This window comes from Cylas formicarius, unplaced genomic scaffold (assembly GCF_029955315.1).
Source record: "Cylas formicarius isolate icCylForm1 unplaced genomic scaffold, icCylForm1.1 PGA_scaffold_4__25_contigs__length_36172078, whole genome shotgun sequence".
Lineage (NCBI taxonomy): Eukaryota > Metazoa > Arthropoda > Insecta > Coleoptera > Brentidae > Cylas > Cylas formicarius.
The window spans coordinates 29,987,114-30,012,706 of record NW_026844334.1 but is presented as its reverse complement, the minus strand read 5'-3'; the positions used below and the strand labels follow the sequence as shown (position 1 = coordinate 30,012,706).

Here is a 25,593-nt window from a genome sequence, read left to right as displayed (position 1 = left end):
TTACTTTTTACAAAACTTCTGGATTCCTCCTGCGTCGGTTTTTGCTGAGTCGAACTTGCTGACGTTTCGCCCATCATTCTGTTGGCTTCTTCAGAGCTTTACTGAAACTGGCTTGTATTTTACTCTGTACCTGCTTATATATTGTTTGACGGGGCCGGAGCTAAATGAGGGGCTTAAACACCGTCTCGGATGAGTGATTCCCATATTGGTGACAGGTAGAGACCTCATTCGCGGTTTTGATTATTAGGTTGTTTATAGATTTCTATAGACTCTCGGATTTTTATTTGGTGGAAGAATTGATTACATGCAAGAATTTTAGTTTTATTGAATAAAATTTTGTCCTGTTTCATGATTGAACGAATTTTTGTCAATTTTATCTCTGACGGACTCTCGGATTTTCTTTTTAATTCCTTAAAGCAGATAAAGCAAATGCTGCGGTAGTCATGGACACAAATGAACAGGAAAAGATTCAAGATATTCTTACAGACGGATCATATCGTCAACTTAAAAAAGACCCTACATCATCTATGGTTCGCAACCTTAAATCTGTTATTAAGGCTTCTCCTCTATCAGACTCCGTGAAAAAATCTGTCACCGCCCATGACTCTAAAATTCCTCGCCTCTAGAGATACCCAAAAATCCACAAACCAGGATTACCCCCTCCACCTATTGTCACCACATATTCTTTAGCAGAATATCTAACTTCCTTGTTAAAACTCATTACAGGGAAAACTGATTGTTTCGTACTTAATTCCTTTCACTTCATTGGACAATTAAGAAACATTATATTAGATACACAAGATATTCTAGTTAATTTCGACGTAGAATCCCTCTTTACCAAACTTTCTATTCCTGAAACTCTCGACATCATTTCAGATATATTAAAATCCGAGAATCTGAAACCAAATCTTCTCGCCTTAATCGAAAAATGCTTGTCTGGAACATATTTTTCTTATAACGGTCAACTTTTTTAACAAACGTAGGGAATAGCTATGGGTTCTCCACTATCACCAGTCATCGCGAATATATTTATGGAATCCTTTGAGAAGAAAGCTCTCGACACCTTTCATCTAAAACCAAAATTATGCAAACGCTAAGTCGATGATACTTTTGTTATTTGGCCTCATGTTCAAGAAACCCTTGTAGATTTTCTTAGATTTAAACTCTATGCACCCTAACTAATAGTAATAACCTTCCATTGTTAGATATTCTTATCAATAGAAAATCAGACCTAAAAATGGGTCATTGAATTTACAGAAAACCTAATCACACAGACCGATACGTTAATGCATGGTCACATCACCATCCGACTCAAAAATCTTGTTTACAGAGCCGTAAAACTATCTCAGCCCGAGTCACTGAACCCAGAATTAAAACACCTTACCTCTGCTCTTCTCTCTAATAATTTCCACATTAAATATATTAAGCGTTCGATAAAAAAATACACTTTACCACAACCTTCCAATCGAAATGAGGCCGAAAGCAAACCTACACTTGCCACTGTGGTCCTTCCTTTCATTCATAATATCGATGACCACAGATCAAAAGTTCTAAAAAAAAGTATAACGTCAAAACCAGATTTACCACTTGTCCAAAAATCTCTCAACATCTTCAGTCCGTCATTCCATGCATAAATTCTGTAAAGAATACATTGGAGAAACCGGACGAAAAGCGTATCAACTAGGATCAAAGAATACGAAAGAGTCTTACGACTAAGACAAATAAGTTCATCAGCTGTTGCCGAACACAATCCCGAAACCGAACATAAAATTTTATTCGATAAAACTAAAATTCTTGCATGTAATCCATTCTTCTACCAATGAAAAATCCGAGAAATCTATAAACAACATAATAATCTTAATCGCGACTCAGGTCTCTACCTGTCACCAATACGGGAATCAGTCATCAGAGACGTTTATGCCCCTCATTTAGCTCCGCCCCTTCAAACAATATATAAGCAGGTACAGAGTATAACGCAAGCCAGGTTCAGTCAAGCTCTGAAGAAGCCAACAGGATGATAGGCGATACGTCAGTAAGTTCGACTCAGCAAAAACCGACGCAGGAGGAATCCAGAACTTTTGTAAAACGTATCACAGTATCCTGTGGAAAATTTACAACCTAAGCCGGTCGACAAAAACTAAGCTAATTTGTGTGATTTTTAATCACTTAAATGATAGTTTTCAATAAAGTTTCTTTTGTAATGTTGCAACATTGGCCACAGTGTAGGCAATATTTTTTTCTTTTATAACCTTCAAGCTACAGGCTTCTGTATGGAATTTTATTTGATAGAATTTATATATTTAGAATACAATGAATGTATTTCGTCAAGTAGGACAAAAACAGGTATGAGGTATAAAATTACATTAAAAATTTATGCAATAAAAATATGACAAATTAATAGGCAAAACATTCGTTTAAAGTATGGATTTGAAAATGTTGATACTACCACTCGTCTTTAGTAATGGAAAGAGCTTATTGAAGACTCTAACACCGGCGTTGGCAAAATATTTTTTCGAAAATTCTAGTTCATTTTTCAGTCTTGGCTACGTATATTATAGTCGTGAAAATCTAGTTTTCTTGTAAGCTTATTTTGTTATTGTTATTTATACACACCCATAAACAAACACTAATTTACATGCCAAATGCAATATTCGAACTCTACGAAGACAGTCCTGATTATTGGCAGTAGTTATAAATAACACGTCCCTTTTATCTTTCCATTTCGGGACATATCGCTTCTCTACACAAGCGCCCCCTTTTTTAGTTTAACATCAACCATTGCTTTTGGATTGCCTCTCATTTTTTTACCAAGGGTCCCAGTTGTATGCGTCTTGCGAATTACCAATTCTGGGCCTAATTCAAGTGAGTTATAATACTTATCCATATATGTATATGATCAAGATCCGCGTAAGGGGTCAATGACGTAATCAGTCTTACCCTGATAAATTTCAAAGTTGAATACATAACCATCAAAAAAAAACTTTATCCTATCAAACTTTCTTATTTGGGATATAAAAGCGAAAACTGAATCTACCACGGAATACTAAAAGTGATTCATCTAGCGAGTTTTTCGTCCGGTTTATAGCAGTCCTGGAAGTTTTTGACTAAACCACAGACTTTTCTATTTTTTTTATATTACATTGTCGTGTTTATCTGCATAAGGTGTTGTATAACAAATAAGACACGTTAGTACATACTGCATGAAAACCGAAGACTGAAGAAAATGTGTCTAATCCTGAGCAATTTTTGCTTGCGTCTGTAGCAAACAAAGTGCCAGAAATTTTGAGAAATCTGTTTTGGTAATTTTTTTTTGAAAATGCAAAAACGAGAAGACGAAGTTAAAAACGCCACTTCGCACTGCGTACAATATTCGTATTTCCAATATTTTCACTACTCTTTATCTCTTCCACTTCATTTTTGCTGTTTCTATCTTCTTCAGGCTCATTGGTAGCATAATTGCATATCCATTGAAAAGACCAAAAAACCATACGTATCCTGTAAAGTAAATTGGGGTATCGCAAACCTTTAATTCATTTTAATTTTGTATATACAGGGTGTTTCATTTTTTCTGGGCGAGTTTCAACTTTCTTATTTTAAATGGAATACCTGGTATACTACTTCATTTTTGATTTCTATACAAAATTCTAGACAGGATGTGTATCTAAATCCAAGTCTAACCATTTTTGACATTTTTAATTATTTATGCGAAAGATGACGTTTGCAAGACTTAAAATACCTACCAATTTCTTCATTCGGAAACATTTATTGTTTCACTGGAGTAGGTTTTGTTGTCGACGAAGGACTCGAATAACGGATTTCATAAGAAATCTCGATACATATTAATACAGGGTACGGGTATTAGTTCAGTTTGTGTAAGGCGGCTATGATGGCTTTTGAAAAAAACAAGTGCTAAAGTGTTGCCACTATAATTTACCAATTCATAGTTGACCATAATCTTGCCCATGAAGATCCAAAGATTATTATTTATACAAAATAAGAACAAGAATAAGCGATAACAATTATTGTAACAGTTGTTCAATATATCCGGACCTTTGAGCAATACTAGCAGCACAAAGGGTTTTTAAATATATAATCGCATTTCTAACAGCTTAAGTCCCGTTTAAATATCCGATATCTTCTCTTATCTGACGTTTAAGTTCCTCGGCAGTTGACGGATTGTGTTTATAAACTAAATCTCTAAGTGTAGAAAAAAATCTAGGGGAGTTAAGTGGTTGTTCCTTGGACGCCAGGTGTAACTACCATTCTCCCCAAACCGTTCTCTATAGCGTGCAGTTAAATAGGTCCTAATTTCTTGATTTCTGTGATAAGGAGCGCCATCCCGCTAGCCAGATTATATTTCGTCGTTCCCTTTCAGGCACCCCATTTTCAACAAAGCTCTTAGTAGCGTTAGGAATTTACATTCTGATAAAAAAAAATACTGGACCTATTAATCTGACCCTCTAAATGACGCAATATACTTTGACAGAAGTTCCACCTGAACTTGTATCTTCCATATGTTTTTTATTATTCTTATTTTTCCAGTAATTCGTATTTTTCCTATTAAAAATTTTAGTTGGGATTTTAAATATGGACTCATCTGTCCAAATAATATTAGCAATGATATTTTCTGAAAAGTGTCTCTCCATAAGGTTGTTGCAAGAATCTAACCTGATGTTGTAGTCCCGTTGTACTAATTTCAGCACTGAACAGAATTTATAGAACTTCCAGTTGTTTATTTAAAGGCACGTTCAAAGCGTTGCTCTTTTGACATGTACATCTAAAAACGCATTTCGGGTTAAATCTTCAGGGGTCATCATTATTCAAAATATGACGACGTCTATTTTCTCCTTCTTCAAAGTAAATCCTGTCGAAAATTTTCTAATATAATCTCTAAGAGCCAGGGCTCGGTATTAATTGTTCAATATGTAACTGTCTAACTTATCAATTTTTTTTTCTGTGGTAAACATAATACGCAAGCAGCCTACTCACACTTGTTTTGTTTAAACGCCGTCATAGCCACCTTACACTAACTGAAAATATATGGCAACAGCATATTATTTGTGATAGACAAATGTTTAAAAGGAAATATTTCAAAAAGTAAAAATATTAGGCAGACACAACTTGCGAAAAATTGCTTTAATTTTTTATGCTAAATATGACAGGATTATAAAAATAGGTAGTTTCCATTAAAAAAAAAGTTTTTTTTTAATTTCATTTTTAATCGTATTTTTAGCGTACCCTGTATTATTTTTGTATCTAAATTTCTTATGGAAACCGTTATTCCAGTCCTCTGTCTGCAACAAAACTTACTCAAGTAAAATAATAAATGCTTCCGAATGAAGAAAAATATGTCTAGAATTTTGTATAGAATTCAAAAATGAAGTAATATACCAAGCGTTTCTTTTAAAATAATTAAGTAGATATTCGCCCACGAACAATGAAACACCCTGTATATACAACCTTAAAATAAATGTGTTAGCTGATGCTCTGATAGGACAGTTTATTTTAGAGTTCGTATACTACTATTATACTATAATATAATAGTACTAGTAATATTAGTTCACTTTTTCTTTTTTTATATTTACAGAGATAAAAAAATAATTGATCAAAAGTTAAATTTTGCCATCAATGCAAAACATATCTTACATAATGGTTCAACAATGTTCCTCAACACTAACTGGCCTATGAATTTTCACTTATTTACAGATATTTTCAAACGAAAAAAAAAATCAAATCAAATAAAAAATGTAATTTTTCCGAACTTAAGCTACGCTCACTTTGCACTTCCCAGATTCTCATGACGAGGGTTGAATTTGCAGCGCCCTATGTAAACTTCCCCGTTATTTCGGTAATAAACCTTTTTTCTATCCCACCACTGCGAGAGGCAAATTGGCAATTTATCGGGAAATACTTCGGTATCCTGCTGTTTATATTTACACCTCGTTTGAAAATTGAGGACCAATCAAAAACAGAAATTCGATCTCAAATCGATAACTGTTCAACATTGCGTAATTCATATCTACATTTTTCCAATTGTATTATAGAAATTTTAAATGGTGGTTATTTAGTATACAACTACGCATTGCTTAATAATTTTCTAAAAGGTAGAAAAGACTTTTAATTAACCATAGCGATGTTTTTAACTGCTGATTAAAATTAGGCAATTTGATTATGTGTAAGACACTCAAAAATGTTGTAAAAGTCCAAAGGAACTTTGTAAAATTCTTATAAAATTTTGAAAAAACGTCAGTAAATTTGGATAGTTTTATTGTATTTATTAAATTATTTTTACAAAATTTCTGTATTTTTTCACCTGCGTTTAATAGACGTAAACAATGTCCTTTTGTTTTCTTAGCGAAATAGCCATAAACACTTGATATGAATTTAAATGTCTTTTTTTTAGTTGTAATCTAAATTTCCGGTCATATGGGGGCAATTTAAACCCATATACAAAGGCATCATAAAAAAATATCAGCAAAACTAGATACGATGTTTTAATTGTGCTATTTGTACAGAGATTTTCTTTGACGTAAAAGCCTTTGCGAACCATGTGTGTGCCCATATATGTTCTTTTATTTTTACTTGTTAAGTCCTAAATAATTTATAAAAAATCGGAATTGTAGAGTTTCTTCTTCTCTTCAACCACTGCGCGTATCTGAACAAGAAGTTCATCAAAATGAGTTAGCAGGTCAAAATAACCAAGATATCAATCTAAAAGGACTTGGAAATTTGAATTTAATTTTAAATTCAAAAATTTTTTTTTAAGAAAAATCCTACTAATATCAGAAAATTAATATAAAACAATTCTAAATCTTTTATTTATTCCAAAATATTTTTTACCGAAAAGTATTTATATAATTACAAAGGTAAGTTTACAAAAGTGGGGTAAAAAAGTATTTTTAAAAATATGCATTCAATTAAAATATTATATAATACAATAAATTTGCAAAGTTTTGTCTCGAAAATTCTCAATACAAACTCTCTAAAAAGAAATTCATATTAATTTCATTCACAAAAAATTTGGAACGATTGCGTGGAAGAAAAGAAAAATGAAAATTTTTGTTCATCAGTAAAATCCTGCAATATTAATTTTAAATTTTACATGAAAATAAGTAAAACCAAAATACTCATTTCGTAATTTTTAAATAAAAAATCTGTTTTCCAACAACAAGAACAATTGCTTATTTACTTTTTTTTTGTAATTTTCTCTAATATGTTATGACCACAAAATTATTCACAATATATTAGATGGCGCTGGAGTAGAAGGTATCGGTGTGCTGTGTGTCCTCAAATTTTCTTGATTTATACTGAAAAAATTTAATTTCGCTACTAAATCAGTGTTGCTTTCTTTTTAAGCACTGTGGTGGAAGTTGCTTTGTCATTTCTATCGTGAGGGCATAAGTGTTTTGTTTACCGTGCGGTTGCTGTACACCTAACCTATACAATGGTACTGTTAAGGAATGATATTGAGGATATTTGGAAGATTGTTGCGGATCAAATTACGGCTACAATTGTTGGTGACGATTTTCAAGACCGACTTATTGGCTCTCTACTTGCCAAACTCGAAGAAAAAATTGTGCCAAAAATAGAGAGGGTTGAGAGCGAAGTGTCCAATTTGCGCAAAGAGGTGAATAGGATGGCGCAGGAAAATAAGGATTTAAAACAACGACTTGATCAGCAGGAACAACATAGCCGCAATCAGAATATTCGCCTTTTCGGTGTCCATTTCGAAAAGGATGAGAATATTTTGAACACCGTAAAGAAAGTATTTCAACAAAAGATGAGCATTACTATTGACAACAATGATATAAAAAACTGCTATAGAGTAGGAGCAAAAAATCCGATAGTAAACAAGCCGCCGGCTATTTTAATTCAGTTCCATAGTGCTGACGCTCGTGCAATGGTGTTAAAACATCGTAAAGCACTTAAAAACTCTGGCATCGTAGTTAAGGAAGACCTTACCCAATCACGGTTGCACCTATTTAAAGTGGCGGTTAAAAAATTTTCCGAAAAAAGCGTGTGGTGTCTTAACGGCAAACATTAAATGCCGTGGTGAAGTGTATCGTGTTCAGGATGAGGACGACATATACCAAATCACCGACCAAATCAAGGAATAACTGTATGTAGCTACGTTTCACCTCGCTTCACAGCTATTTTTTTTTCTTTCCAACTTTACAGAAATTAATTGTGAATCAAATTATAATAGCTTGCTTTTTTTATCTTCGTTATTAATCTTAGTGATAAGCAGTGTTAACCTCACATTTCTCAGCTTGTTAGTAAATACTTTAATACCATGAGATTAGTCAATTATAATATACTTTTCGAAGAATAGTTTTTATATCTTGTAATTTAGGTATGTCACATATGCACACAGGCTTTTTTCAGTATTTATATGTTTCTGTATAATACACGAACTTCAAATTAATTTTAAGTTACATGCAGCACCAACTTTATTGGTTTTGGTACCCTCGTACATTCCACTGCTCGTTTGAATTTGATAACTATTTCCTTCCTTGCTAACCTTCCCTCCTTTAGTTATTTATGTGCCGCACATGTTAATGTAAGGTCCTTGCTGACCAAATTTTGGCTCTTTTCTAAGCCAATTATTGAGTAACAATTATGATATCGTTGGTGTATCTGAAACGGGGCTGGGTGCGGGGGTTGATCAGATGGTAGGCATTCCGAATTATAATTTTCTGCATCACAATCGTCTGGACAGGCGCGGAGGCGGTGTGGGAGTGTACGTTAAAAATAATTTAAGGTGTGAAGTTTTGGCCTCTGCTTGTCTTGAGCATATTGAATTCATATGGGATCTACTAGATTTACCGTTAAATAACTTACTTTATTTTTGTGACATTGAAGAAAAGCTAAACCTCTTAAATACTTGCATATTGGAACTATTTAATAAGCACGTGCCGTTAAAACGCTTTAGGAAGAATAAAAACTATAACTATGCGCCTTGGATAACAGAAAACATAAAACTGCTGCAAAAGCTGAGAAACCAAGCGCTAAAAAAATTTAAACTGACTAAACTCCCAGCACATTACGAGCATTACAAACAATTACGTAATTATACAAATTCGGCCATTAGATCAGAGAAAAAACTTTATTTAAGAACTAAGTTTTGTCATGGTAATGCCAAAGAGAAATGGAACGAACTAAGGAAACTTAATGTTGTAAAATGTAACAGGGGTACTTTGCCAAGTCACTTAGGTAATGTCGATCAAATTAATAATTTTTTTATAAACAGTGTGGAAAATAATGATAGCCCCAATCAAGAACTGCTGAATTTTTGTTATAATAATAGGTTAAATGACAGAACGGATCACTTTGACTTTGTATTGTCCACGGAAGATGAGATTCTCAACATTCTGAAAAATATAAAATCTAAAGCTGCGGGCCATGATGATATAAATATATCATTAATACTTCTTTGCTATCCATATATTGCCCCATACATTACGCATATAATAAATGAGTGTATCTTAAATTCGTACTTTCCCTCAACATGGAAGCGGGCACAAGTCATCCCCTTACCGAAAATAAACAATCCAAGCGAATTTAGTCACCTGCGGTCAATTAGCATATTGCCTGTTCTATCTAAAGTACTTGAAATAATTATGGACGATCAAATGGTAAACTTTTTAAATTCTAATCATATTCTACCAGAGAAACAGTCTGGTTTTAGACCTAATCACAGTTGTGAGAGTGCCATGCTGGACATTACTGATGACATTTTTAGAGCGACTGACGATGGAAAGTTTACGGCTTTAATATTGTTGGATTTCAGTAAGGCATTTGATATGATAAATCATTCAATTCTCTTGGCCATACTCCATTACGTTGGTTTCTCCGAAGGTGCTCGAAAGTTTCTGTGTTCCTTTTTGTCAGGTCGGACACAACGGGTTGTCTACAACCAGCAGCAGTCATCGTTCCTAGGTGTTCGCATGGGTGTTCCACAGGGCAGCATTCTTGGTCCCTTGTTGTACACTATTTTTACTTTTAACTTCATTGGAGCCCTCCACCAATGCAACTGTCATTTTTATGCGGATGACACTCAAATTTACTACTCATTTTTTCCTCAAGAAATAGCTACCGCGGAGGATGTCATCAATACTGATTTATCAATTTTTTTTAACATTGCAACAGATCACTTCCTAAAGCTTGACCCTAATAAATCTTCAGTAATACTCTTTGGAAATGATAATCATTTAACCCATACAAAGTATAACATAACAATTAAACTTAATAACATAAAATTTCCACTCTCTGAGTCATGCAAAAGGTTGGGTCTCACTCTTGATTCGCAGTTGCGTTTCAGAGAACATATTACTAATAAACTAAGGGTTGCCTATGCTAATTTAAAATTAATTTATGGCAATAGACATGTACTTTGTCAGGGAACTCGTAAGTTGCTGTGTGAATCACTTGTTCTGTCACAATTTAATCACTGCAGTGCTGTGTACGGACCGTGCCTGGATGCGTCCGATCGTTACCGTGTCCAGAAGGTTCAAAACTCCTGTCTAAGGCTAATTTATGGGGTAAGGAGGAGAGATCATATCTCCCCGTACCTTGCTGCGTCGGGTTGGCTTAATATGCACCTTCGATGCAAATTACGAATGAGTTCTCTTTATTTCAACATCCTTAAAACAAAATTACCTTTTTATCTTTACAGAAAAATTACTCTTAACATATCAATACACAATTTGAATCTGCGTGGAAGACACCGACTAGTTATACCCCGTCACCGCAAAGAATTATTTAAGAGATCATATTCCTATAATATAGCCATTTGCATTAACTCTATTACTAATTTTGATATTAATCAGTCCAACTCGACGTTTAGGAATAATTTCAAACAGCAGTTGTTACGTACGCACTAATATTAAGCTCTTCTACAAAACATGTGCCCCTTTCCTTTCTTTTCCTTCCCCCTCCATTTCTTCTCTTTTCTTTTCTTTAGAATTATGTGTATCTACGCTTGGCGCTTTCAAATAAATTCTATGAAATTTTTTATTATTATATTTTCGCTGTTAAATTGAGGCCTGAACAGTATCTAGAACTTCTAGATGGCTGCCCTAACAAGGGCTATTGTTGACCATTATTTCACTTATTTAACTTTGGTTATGTAATTATTTCTATGTAACTTTGATGGTTATAACAATAAATGTATTATTATTATTATTATATTAGGAAATTATACAAATTCGTTTTATCAGTATAGATGCGGAAAAGCGTTGTACTACTCAATTTCAACTAATTATTTTAAAAATTGTGTAAGATAAATTAAGAAAAAAAACGAATATGCCCAAGTGTTTCTATCAACGTTTTTCTTATTTGTTGTTGGGGTCGCGTATTAATGAATCATCGTGTAGCGTTGTCCTATGCGTATATTTGCATAATATTGTCATAGTATCGTGCTCATGACATTAGGTGAAACCCATACAATATTAATTATTAATTAACAGAAGGTGTAGCTGCAGATCTGGCCCCTAGCAAGTTGATATAGGCGGTAATTCACGTCCAGCGTCCTATTACACGTTCTCTTGAAATAAGAAAGTAGTTCGTAGATCATGTGGGTAAAACTGGATAAAACCAAAAAGGGACGCTTTCTAAATTTTGTAAAGGGAGACCCGACAGACAAATTCTGTCCAATTACAAAACAATGTTTTCGATACACTAACTTTGCATAAAACTAAATATACAGTGAAAACTCCCTATAGCGAAACTCTGTATAACGAACAAAATTTGTTGTACTATTAGGTCTCCATACAGAGCTATGTATCAATCCACCCTGTATAACGAATTTCTCACTCTCTATAGCGAAAGAAAAAACGGCAAATCAGGTAACAAAGTAAGGAATGTAGGCCGAAAGTTGCTTTAATTCGGGAGATAGACCGGGGAGAAAAGAAAAGTGATGTGGGACACCGATACGGACTTACACCGTCGATTGTATCCACGATTTGGAAGTGCAAAGAAAGCCAAAATTTGAAGATTTGGATCGGGCAATGTTGCAGTGGTTCCAACAGCAACGTCTTAAAAATGTACCACTCTCTGGACTTATCGTAAAACTAAAAGCTGAAAAGTTTGCTAAACAGCTCGGCATTATCGATTTCAAGGCTTCGGAAGAATGGTCGGGGAAGTTCAAACAGAGACGTGGTATAAATTATGGGCAGATAAGTGGCGAACCCCGTGATGTCGACAGAAACACCACTAACGATTGACTGGAGAAGACGTGGCCAAAACTAGGAGAAAAGTACCCTGTTGACTCCATTTTTAATGCTGACGAAACTGGTATTTTTTACAAAATGACGCCATATAAAACTCTTAAATTTCGAAGCGAAAAGTGTGTGGGTGGAAAACTTTCTAACCAACGTATAACAGTGTTAGTAGCTGCCAAAATGATTGGGAGAGAAAAAATAAAGCTAGTCGAGATTGAAAAATGAACTAACCCACGATGTTTTAAGAATATCAAGCATTTGCCGGTCACTTACAAGGCAAACAGTCTGCATGCACTTCTCTTAGATAACTGCCCTCCACATCCCCATATTCCAAATCTACGGAATATTGAATTGGCATTTCTTCCAACCAAAACAACAAGGGTATTACAATGGATGGACCAGAGCGTAACAAAAAGTCTTAACAAGAAAAACATGTTAATGGAAATGGTCGAGTCCAAAAATATTTCCATTAATATGCTAGATGCAGTCAACTTTATTAGTAAAGCTTGGAAAGAGGTGACAGTAGAAACAATTCAACACTATTATCGTCATGCGGGACTTATTACCGAGATAGAATACGAACAGGACTTGGAAGATAATCAGCCACTAAGCGAGTGGATAAAGCAGTTTCAAACAACAATTAAGTTTACAAGTGAGGAGTTGCAAGATTTTATGGTGATAGATCAGGATTTGCCTACAGCAGCAGACTTGACAGAGAAAGTCACATTATAACAAGCAAGAAAGGGTGAGGAAGAGCACCAAGAGGAAGAAGAAGATGAAGAAGTTGATCTGGGACCACCACCAACCATTCAACAAGCCCTATATTCAATTGAGCTGTTAGAGAAATTTTTTATGTATCATGGGGAAGATGCCCCTCTCGAAGAAATGGTGAAAATACAAGCCAAAGTACGAGATGCGTATTGGCATACTAAAAAAATTCAAAAGAAAATGACCGATTATTTGAAACACTAAATGTAGTTCTTAAATATTTATATAAAATGTTCCTAAGTAGATGTTAAAATATGTATACAAAATAATTAAATATTACAGAACACCCATGCGTATTGTTATTTTTCAAGTGCCTATAATTCTTTATAACGAAAACTCTTTATAACGAAAGAAAAATTAAATTTCGCTATATAGAGTTTCGAATGTACTTAGATATACACAATGACCGGCAAAAGTAGAAAGCACACAAAAGGCACGAAAATTAAGTTGCAGTACCTGTGAGTCAATTAAATAGTTTATATTATAGACTCCAAGAACGAAAACTTAAATCGCTTGAGCAGTTCGGTTTGGTCGCAGCCTTGCCGTGGAAATCACCGACCATGCAACTTGAGTGCTAGGTATTTTCACCGGATCCTTTCTAATTTATGAATGCGCAACTCATAAATGGGAGACCAAATTATAGAAGCTCAATGTGCATGTTACAATGCAGATCAACATACAACCCAAGGTCCTTAAAAATCCCACCGCCCACAAGAGAATTACCACCAATACAATATCAGCAGGAAATTGGATTAGGTTTTCCAGAAAAGCTAATCTTATGACATTTTTGAATATTAAGCAGAAGGTCGTTCTCCACGCACCATGATGACAGTGTAGTTATGTAATTCTGCAGAGCCTTGCAGTCACCCGGTGTGCCCAATGCATTTTAAAGCTGTCTGGGAATAGCAGAACGTGACTTGAAATATTAGAGCCTAGATCATTAATAAAGATAGAAAAGGGAAGTGGCATTAGATTACCACCCTGAGGGGCACCACTGGTAGCGGTAAATTCAGAAGACTTGAATAGTGAACTCTCTGATAAGTATGACCTGAAAAATCCAATCAGATTATCAACAAGACGAATATAGGACATCTTATTCAGTAAAATCTCGTGGTCCATTCGGTCAAAAACCTTTGAGAAATCCGTGTAGATTGTATCGACTAGTAATTTGTTATTTAGGCTTTTTGGACATACTGAAAAAAGCAAGCATGATTTGTAACTGTCGATCTGTGCATATAGAAACCATGCTGTTGTGTTAAAATTAGAGTTTTTACCTGAGGAAATAAGAATTCATGCACGGTCGTCTCAAAAACTTTAGAAATATAAATGATGCACAGGATATAGTACAAAATTCTCAAAGGACGAACTCTAGCTGACTATATAAAGTTTTCTATTCGTTGTAATATGTGTATATCTAATTTATGATTGGTTGCTCGCTTTAAAAGGTTGCATGAGAGCAACGACGTTGGATGTCACCCCTAACTTACAACATTCTATAACGTTTTGTACATTAATGAAAAAAGACTCTTTATTATTATTATTATTATTATTATACATTTACTATCTTTTTGTTTTTTATAAGTTCGAAAATCAAATAAAAACTTATTAATCATAGTGGTGTATATAGCGAACAGTGGTCTATAAATAATGGGGGTTTATAATAAGAGGTGTTATTTTCAATAGCCCTATTTCGGTGGATGTCACTTTTGAAGCTGTAATTTTTTGACATTTGAAGTAATTTTGATTTATTTTAGGAATTAATAAATAAAAAAAAAGAATTTCAAAAAAAATATTTTTTATATTTCATCTTGGAGCTGGGGTCATATAGATATTATTTCTACGAAATGATATGATAAGAATGACTATGTCAAAGTTAGTTTAATTTTTTTTGTTATTACGAATAGAAAGTGAGTTTAGGTTCAATGTCCAATTTTTTGACAATATACAGTCAATGGTCGCACTTCCGGTTTGAGTGGAAACGACAATTACTTTACAATTTTAAATGGCACAACTTATATTTTTTGCATTTTTGCATTTTTTTAAACCCACTTAGTCCTTTGTTAGTCGAGATTGTTATGGATAATTTGGAAAATATCATACTAGAACATCCTTTAAGTAAAAGTATAATATGGTGGTATAGATACGTGGATGATGTCTTTGCTTGCTTTAGTGGAACGGACAGAGAATTGAATTCTTTTTTAAATTAACATTTACTCATTACATAATCGTATAAAATTCACTATCGAGATTGAACAGGATAACTCTATAAATTTTTTAGACTTAACTATTACGAAAACGCAAAACAAATTAGATTTTTCCATAAAGATTTACCATAAACCTTCACACACGGACACAGTCATACATAACAGCTCAAATCACACTCATACACATAAAATGACTACATTTCACTCTTTTATACACAGACTTCTTGATACGCCACTCTTAATAGAAAATTATAACAAAGAACTTAATATCGTTAAACAAATTGCACTGAACAACAGATACAATCCGTCCATTATCGACAAATTTATAAATAAAAAACAAATCCAGACAACAGTAAACTCTAATTATCCGAAACCTAATGCAGAACACGAACAATTTAAAACAAATGAAATACGGATCTTGTCCTAAAATTTATAATGGACAAACAGGTAGATCCTTCAAGAAACGTATTAACAAACATAAAAAAGCGTTTAAAAACAATAGTCTAGATTTTAATTATGCTACATACTTAAATACAGAAAAACACATTTTTGACTACAATTTTGATATTTTACATTCAGCCACAAAATTACAAAATTTAATTTATTTTAAACCATGGAGATTAACAAAAAAAAAAACAAAAATCAATTAGATTTAAATACCTCTCCATTATTAAACTTAAATTCTCACAAGAACATTAAGGTTTTATTGTCATTTTTCGGTATATATAGTAGCAGGTAGTTTGTAAATATTACATTTGATAAGGACAAGGTAGGTGTTGTCAAAACAATTCTCATTTGAATACATATAATTTCGTGAAAACCTGAACTTTTTGTTCTTTTATTATTTTGTTAAATGGATTTTCATCAAGTAAAAGCCACCTCAGTTCAATTATTTCCCTTGTTGTATCGTTTATATCTACTGGAACTTAGGACACACTTTGATAGTTAAGTAGTAAGTTTAATCCTATCGTTCATTGCTGCTGGTGCTAGAGCCAATTGTGGTACAAGTTCGTGAAAAATATAATATATTGTGTAAGACGCATTTTTTTTAAGCTACCTTATAACATTTTTGTACGTAGGACGCAATAAGCAACCACTTGTGAGCCAGATGTTTTCTTAAAAACCGCATTTCTCGCCCCTCGCTCTGTCAGAATATCGATTAGTAGAAGGGCGTCATTTATAATAAACAAAGTTTTGGGGTGCAGTAACATTTTAAGAAATATCTTTCCGGCATTGCTCGGTTAACCGTGCATTCGAATGTTGGCGCTTATTGTTTGCATTACGTGAACTTGCGAAGACCTAAAGGTGAGTGTTCTCACGAGTAGAGTATTTAAATTTCTTGATGGTTTCGTTGTATTGGCCAAAATACCAAAGTACCAAATGATTTATTTATTGATCGGTTTCATTTTTAATTTATAAAATATACCCAAGAAATTTGGTTAAATATTAGTATGTTCTCCCTTTGAACTATTTTAAACGTTGTTACTTTGTTGGTTGAGAGTCGGGGCTACTGTCGCGTGTCTCTGCCCTTCAGTGCCGGTGTGGTTAGTGGCGACAGGATACTTCGCGTGCCCTTAGTATAAATTGCACGATCAGACTAACCAGCACTAGAGATTGAAAGAGGTACTATGCGTGTCTCTGCCCTTAGTACCAATATACTGATGTGTGTTCTGCCCTTCCTGATTTCTGGTGATATTGAGTAATATTAACTTTGTTTAATTAATCTTAATAATCTTTGGTACTCAGGATATTTTTTTTTAGTTTCAGATGCGAACCTTGTCACCTCGCTGATGGCCTGATCACCGTTCGTTTAGACCCAAAAAACTTAATAATTATTCATTAAAATAAATAAATATATGTATTACATATTTTCAATTTCAAATTTTATTGTTCTGGTTACCCCCTCTCACAATTGTATTATATTTGCCGTATTATGAGTAGAATAACTGTACATTATTTAATGTTTGGTAAATATATTATTATTATTAATATCCGATCAAAATGACACTCCCATTAAAAAAGCCTTTAGTAAAAGACGCAGGTCCAATGACTTGTTTAAATTCACCGTCGCGTTTAAAATTTAAAACATTTAAAAACATAACTATCCCTGCTATTGGATTTCACATACATTTCGACGAATAAGGCCCGCCGAATCGTTGTATTGTTTGCTTCTCATTCCGCAAAATCGTGCCGCCGTCATCTATTGGAGATCGGTAATTGTATCCGACAGCATTTTCGCAGCTAAAATTCGAGACGACCAAGAAGTGAGCGGCACTATATTTCCTATTTCACGGTCGTTTACACATCCCAGTGCACAATTCGTGTTGAATAATATAATACCTGGTGCCTCGCGATTTAGAAAATTGACCTCGTATGCAACGTCTTCGGGGCGCGTCGCGCCAATTTATTGCCCATTTTATGCACTTCGAAAAAGCAGTTTCCGCATAGTGGAATAAGTGATGACCTCGTCAAATCCAGCCTCCCGCGCCAAAAGCTATGGAATGAAAACGTCCGCCTTTCATTTAATCTATGCTCAAAATATCGGGGTCATTTTAGACCAAAGGTCAACACGCTTATCCCGAATGTATCTGAGTTATCTGGTTTAAAAAAAAAATGGAAATTACAATTTGATTTTAAAAGTTTTAATCCAAAATTGCAGCTGTGAACTTTATAAACATAACAAGGAGGTAAGTTTAATTCTATTAAAAGATAATGTTGGAAAACCGGGGGACGTAATAAAAATGTTTCAAAGGAAAGTGGTGGAGGGATTTTGAGAATATTCGGAAAATTGTCGATTGCTTCAAAAGGGCTAAAAGCATTTCAATAAAATGGGAACTATCGTCCCCGATATATCTTGCCACCAGATGGCGTTTTATGACGTAACAGCCAAAAAAATAAAGGCAACGATAAGTCATTAGATATTTAAATGAGAAACAACTGAGTGAAAACAGCATCCCAATATCTTCATTCTAACGTAAAATATAAATAAAAAAACTTGAAACTCAATTTATCAAATAAAACGCTAGTTAATTAATAAGAACGCCAAATTTCATTACTTCTCTTTATTACTTTTTTCACAGTACCTTGTTTATTTATTATTTATTATTACTTAGCATTACGACCGATTTTTTCATTAAAAGTTAGAGCCAACCACTAACTTCACCAGTCAACTGTTGAAGACTAACTAATTATATGGAATTATTAAATTAGAATGTGGAAAACCAATTAAAAATGTCATGTCCTTATTGAAAACTAATTCAACCAGTTTGTATGTGATTTGGTATGTGACAGAAGACTAAAATTATTGAGTTGCTTTTTCATGAATTAATAAACATAATTAATAAAGCTTATTTACTTAAAGCCAAACTGCTAAGTATTGGAAACAATAATGTCTTGTTGCTAAACGTCTTGACTAAAGAAAGTCAACCTCAATATAACCAGTGAGAAGGAAGTTAATTAATTTTGGTTCATTTATTAAGAAGAGAGAACAATTGAAGAGTAACAAACATAATAATTTTTTTAAGAATGTTAAACACTGGCGATGGTTTTTGGATATCGCAAATAATCCTGATCAATCAATTGATTTAAATATTAAATAACTACTAACCCATTTTTTATATTATTTTCGAAAAATTGTATTTGCTTCATCCCAACCTGAAATGTCTCTTAATTTCTTCAGACTTAATTTAGCATGAGGTTTCAAATATCCGAGTTATTTACAAACCGCTCAAATTGTTTAAAAATTAATCAAATCAAATTAATTATATTTAAGTTTCGGAAATACGTTAATATATAAAAGAAAATAAATATAAAAAAGCAGTTTAACTTCAGCAATTTTTCAAATGATAGGAGACTCAATGACAACAAGAACTAAAGTATGCATACTTACAGGTGGTGGTCACTTTCAACACCTAATTGAGTTAGTTTTTTTTTTGTTAACGTTGGTTAATGCTAGTTTTTCATATTCAACAGTGAATTACCATTATTTGAACTTTTAATTTAATTTCATTTTTTAAGATCATTTTTACTAGAAATTAATTGTGATTTAAAAAATGTTACAGAACATTCAGTGCTATGCTTACGCCGACGCCATTGGTGAACGTAAAAAGTAATTTTCACCCGAAAAAGGTGTTTATTTATAAAAAAAAATAACAATTTTGGATCTACATTGATATAAACACTTTTTCTTAAAATCATTGCAACCTATTATTGAACACCCTGTATATAGGCGGCCAACCGGCAAATTCACCATGTTAGTTAGGGCTACGCTTTTTTCATTAGTTTATCTAAACGGTCCATAATAAAATCACTCAAACATAAATCAATAAGTTAAGAGCTATTGGTTAAAGGTTAAATATTTTTATATTTATATATATCATATATTTAAGAATTTAATTTTGAGTCGAATTTAAATTATAATTAGAATTACTTTTATTTCTGGTAGACATGACAATCTATGGAAAAAATCAAATATTGCAAAGAGTATAACAACAATGATACTACATAACATAGCCAATAGGCAGGTAAACAAAATACCATTTAGACAAATTATGCTTTAGGAAAATTTAAAAACTCAGTAAGATTTAAAAAAAAACGTTTATTAGAAAGAAATTAGAAATGTTATTGAAACACAACAACAAACAAAATGTTATAATATATAAAGTTCCGTTTAAAAAATACAACTTTCGAGCTTTTGGGACAACCAGTATAGTATGAACGTAATTTTAAAAAGTACCCATAATAGGACTGCAACATATGAAAGAATTCTCGAAAACTTGGTGTTTTGACGATTACTTTATAGCTTGAATAACTGTTTGTAAATGTTGAATTTTAAGAGTTTGATTGTTTTTTACATTTTTCTTATGAACGAGTAAATTTTGGTCAGTTCTGGTTAGTTTTTATTTCTTCTATAGTTTACAATATTATATCAAGAAATTAATATACAATTTGGTAATGTTCAAACAAGACAAAATTTCTTATGTAAATGATTTCATTTAAAGATATTTCATATTTATTTATTTTATATTCAATATTATGTCATAAACGCATAAATTTGAAAATTTTTCCTTTTTAATTTGTGGACACCTTCCAACGAAGACAATCAATAATAAAAGACATCGAATATTACGAACGTACCTGAATTTTGTTTGAACTTTTTACATATTTGTTCCACAATAAAGAAATGCGCTTCCCGAAACCGGAATAAAGACAAAATATAAACGCATGATCCGTTTCAGCAAATCAATTATGCGTACCATTATTCCATACGTACTATTATAAGGGGTGTTTTTTTTTCGATGTATAGAACTTTAAGTTGCAATAAAACAACGATGGATTATTCGATTGACATGAATTTTATTTATCCGAACGATAATCTTGTGGCGTTACATTTTAATTATGATTTCTGGCATATGACCGCCACTGCTGGCGCGGATGTAGTCCAACTTGGACGTCCAATTTTTTGATGACTTTTTTCAACATTTGTGGCCGTATATAGGCAATAACACTGCGAATTTTGTCTTCCAAATGGTCAAGCGTTTGTGGCTTATCCGCATAGACCAATGACTTTACATAGCCCCACAGAAAGTAGTTTAGCGGTGTTAAACCACAAGATCTTGGAGGACAATTCACAGGTCCAAAACATGAAATTAGGCGGTCACCAAACGTGTCTTTCAATAAATCGATTGTGGCACGAGCTGTGTCACATGTTGCGCCGTCTTGTTAAAACCACATCTCCTGGACATCATGGTTATTCAATTCAGGAATGAAAGAGATAGTAATCATAGCTCTATACCGATCACCATTGACTGTAACCTTCTGGCCATCATCGTTTTTGAAGAAGTACGGACCAATGATTCCACCAGCCCATAAAGCGCACCAAACAGTCAGTTTTTCTGGATGTAACGATGTTTCGACATACACTTGAGGATTAGTTTCGCTCCAAATGCGGCAGTTTTGTTTGTTGACGTAGCCATTCAACCAAAAGTGCGCTTCATCGCTAAACAAAATTCGCTTATGCAAATCGGGAACAACGACAATCTCGTTTTGGGCCCATTCGACGAATCTACGCCTTACTTGATGATCGTTTGGCTTCAATTCTTGCACGAGTTGGATTTTGTAAGCACGTAAACCAAGATCCTTCCGCAAAATCTTCCATAAAGTGGATGGACACAGATCCAATTCCTGTGCTCGATGGTGGATGGACTTCGGGTCTTCTTCAATGCTACGCTCTACATCAGCAATAGCTTCTTCTGTACGCACCGTACGGCGTCTCTGGGGATGCGAGTTATCAATAAGAGTAAACGTGGTGCGAAAACATTTCATGGTTAATTGAATTGACTGCTCTGATGGACGATTTTGTCGACGATAAAACTGACGTAGTGCCCGATACGTATTCCGCACAGAACCATTATTTTCGAAATAAAATTGCACTATTTGCAAGCGTTGTTCAGTCGTGAGTCTATTCATGATGAATTGCCAAACCAAACTGAGAATAAATCACTTGACAGCTGTTAAATCGGTCGCCATCTTGAACAGTAATGTCAACTTAAAGTTTTATACATCGAAAAAAAAAAACACCCTATACAATTAAGGAACAGTTTGTCGAAGCTGAAGTATGCTTACTTGCAGTTGGCTGCAGCTAATTTAGATAAGTTTTTTTGTTCACATTGTTTTATGCCAGTTATTAATATTCAATTGTAAGTTACCATTATTTAACTTCTAATTTAATTCTAATGATTAAATCAGATTTTTGTTAGTAATTAGTCCTTTGACTGGATCTCGTTGAACATCACAAAGAGATCGTTTTTAGTATGAACAACAAAATTTTCTTTTATGAAACACCCTCTATATAGGTGACAAACTGACTGAAACTCACTCGAACATAAATCAATAAATCAAGAGATATTGAGTCACAGTCGAAAGAAGGCAAGTGTGAACTATTTTTTTATTATATACTAAATTAATTCTGAGTCGAATTTGAAACTAACCAAAAAACTGTTTATTCGAAACCAATTTAATTTGACCTTAAAATTCGTGTTTCTTGGTTCTTTATTTCAGTAACTAATAGACTGAAAATTTCGATTTCCATTGAGTGCAAGAGACTTCTATCCACAGGCTAAGCGATTAAAGAGACCTCTTAGGTTACCATCAGCTTACCAAATGATTATTGGCAAGGATCAAAATATAACATTTGAAAAGCAATTTATTATGAAAATTAACTAACGGTAAAATAAAAATAAAAAAGACGTACATTTGAAATAATTTTTTTAAATATCGAGAGTCGCCTTCCAGATACCTACATATTCTTTTGTTGAAACTCATTCTCACTCTGAACAACATTACAGTGTTAGAAACGTAATACGTATCTTCATATTATCCGGTGTGGTTGCAAGCGTGTTATAAAAATTCCTTTTAACTCTATTAAGAAGTCTAAATAAGTGGTGTTAAATCTGGGGATCTGGGGGGCCAATTTTGAAATGTCTTTACCTCACCAATTTTCCGAACTTCGCGATAATACTGAGGCAGCACTCCAAGTTACCTGGAGCCACGTCGTTGTGCTAATGTGTAAAGCGAAATCTAACAATATACAAAAACCATAATTTCAAGTGTAGAACTAGCTATAAGACACAAAAGATGTGGTGTGCCCTTTAAATTAATCAATTTAAAGCACTGGTGGTCACTAGATTTTTTTTTTGACAAAACTCAAATCATTAAGAAAAGGAATCACAACATTATTTCCTACTTTTTGCAGTTTTGTTATAACTTGAATAGTTATTTGAAGAGAAACACTTTTTGAAAATTTTGTGTTTTGTCCAACAGCGAAATGAATAACATTAACATATCCTGTATGTAAATGTTATTAATTTTTACAGTGTAATGTATTTTTTAAAAAGTTTCCTATGATCGATTGAGTTTTGTTTAGTTTTGGGGTTTCTTTTACTTCGGTTATTCCATAGTTTACAATATTTTGCCAAAAAATGAAAATTATTCATTTTTGCATTTTGGTGATGTTTCGAAATATCAAAGAAGCAAACATTTTTTATGTATTACACACGTTATTTCAAGAGCAGCGCAATTTTTTTGTTATGTATATGTATCTGATAATGGGGGTTCCCTTTAGAAAAAGATTAAGTTTCTGTACTTTTTGCAGTTTTGTTATAACATGTATAGTATGACAGTTATTTTAAAGAAAAATATGACAGGGCTTCATATATTCTAGAAGTGAAACTTTTTGAAAATTTTGTAGTTTGGCCAATTGCGAAATGAAAAACATTAACATATCCTGTATGTAAATGTTATTCATTTTTAAGGTGTAATATATTTTTTAAAATGTTTCTTATGATCGATTGAGTTGTACTTAGTTTCGGCGTTTCGATTACTTTACATTTTTGCATTCTAGTGATGTTACGAAAAATCAGAGCAAAAATTTATTATACATTATATAAGCTATTTCAGGACCAGCGAAATTTTTTGTTATATGTATTTATTTTATATTTTATATTATATCAACACTATGTTGATGTAACATCGAAGTTGTGGCCATCTTTTTCTGTTTTTCTTTCAAAATTTTGGGGCTGTGTTTTTCAATTATTGTTATTATTATTGGATATTAAAATACTTGATATGTTTTAATTTATGACATCAAAAACCATAATTTCAAGTATTCTGAGAAAACGCGAAGGACTAGCTAGAGGACACTCTAATATTATTCGCAATATGGGTGAAAAATACGTTTCCTGATAAATTAAAATATGTGGTGTTCCATTTAAATTAATCAAGTTATAGCCACTAATAGTTGCTATTAGATAAAAGTTTTTGACATAATGCAAATTATTTAGAAAACCTTAAATTTAGGAATCAAAATCTTATTTGGTTGTAGAGTTACAAATAAAGGTGTTTCCATTAAAAAAAAATAAGTTTCGTACTTTTTGCACTTTTATAGTATAACAGTCATTTTAAAGAGAGACACTTTTTGAAAATGTTGTATAACATTAACATACCCTTAATGTAAACGTTGTTTTTACAGTATAATATATTTTTTTAAATGTTCCTAATCATCGATTAAGTTTTGGTTACAAGAAGCAAAAATTTCTTATATTTTCTTTAAATTTTATTTTATATTAAGTCCATACTGTGTTGACATAACGTCAAAGATGTAGGCCACTTTTTCTTCTATTTTTTGAAAATTACTGGATAATCAGCAAATTTTCTTTATTTTCTACTACAATGTTCGCACCCACTAACGTACCTTTATAATCCGTGGGCACCTTTCAACGCAGATAATCAATAACAAAAGACGTCGTATATTCCGAAAGCAACTGAAATCGTAATGAACCGCTTACATATTTTAAACTTTTCGAAATTTTCAACGTTTCTGCGATAATAAATTCGACGCCGCGTGCCTCGCAAGCGACTCGAACGCCGAATAAAGATAAAATATAAACCCATCGATTTTTTTTTTAACGCGATTCACATACGTACCATTATCCCTTCATTTTTCCGCGATGCTGCGATAGCCGGGCGGCACGCTGTCTCCCGGTTCATGTCATTTTTGCGCAAATGTGTCAAGAAAACCTACTCCGAAGACACGCACCCCACCGCGAAACGTCCAAGTCCATTACAAAAGAGCGCGAACCGACTTTAACAAAGTCCCCGAGTCGAGAGCACGTAGCATGGAAATTCGGTTCAAGTTTATGTTAAAATATCGATCAGAAAGGTTGTTTCGAGGCTCGTCTATTTGAGACAGTGCGGTCCAGGTCTGTGCGGGTAACGGTGACGAGTTCTCCCGGTCGAAGGTTGCAAGCGACTGGCTTGGCACACAGCAAGATTTCAGCGACGGTGACGACGGCGGCGCGGCGAGGAAACAGAGCGTCAGGACGCTTCGGGAGCAGGATTAGATCCTGCGCGCTTTTCCGGGACACACGTGTGCGTAGCGATACGGAGTTAGCGCCGGGAAGAAGAGGGGTCAGTCCCAGTTGTAAGTCCGCAGGTACGGGAATGTCGGACGCTCCAGTTGCTCAAGAAAGACACGGAAAACTGTTTTTCTACACGATCACTTTACCACGTCAGTTTCGTTTCGAACGGATCGGAGCCACGTCGGATATTTCCGGCTTGAATTTTCACGTTTGTCAATTCTGACGGTCATGTCACTGAATGTATTCGTGTTGTTTTGCGAAAATGTACCCAAAAACTAATTTTCGTAGAAAAAATATACTACGCAACACGTTCGGTAAACTTTTTAAGTAACTCGTTTATTAAATACTCGCTCCGCTCTGTTCTGTCGGGGGCTCATGCGACAGTTAAATGAATACGTTAGTTCAGAAACTAAAGATTTATTCTGTAACGACTTCAAATTACTACAATGCTGGTTATCGTGCGTTTCCTGAGGACAGGGCGCT

At 33.6% G+C, this 25,593-nt stretch overlaps 1 protein-coding gene across 2 annotated transcripts in view; it reads right to left on the bottom strand.

Annotated features, from left to right (window-relative positions):
• LOC132700417 (gamma-aminobutyric acid type B receptor subunit 1) overlaps positions 1 to 25,039 on the bottom strand; it is a 476,519-nt gene extending 451,480 nt beyond the window's left edge. For both annotated transcript variants that reach the window (XM_060667722.1, XM_060667723.1), the window contains exon 1: positions 24,677 to 25,039. In XM_060667722.1, coding sequence (XP_060523705.1) covers positions 24,677 to 24,739 — 63 coding nt within the window. In that variant the 5' untranslated portion in view covers positions 24,740 to 25,039. The remainder of the gene's footprint in view (positions 1 to 24,676) is intronic.
• Between the last annotated feature and the right edge of the window lie 554 nt (positions 25,040 to 25,593).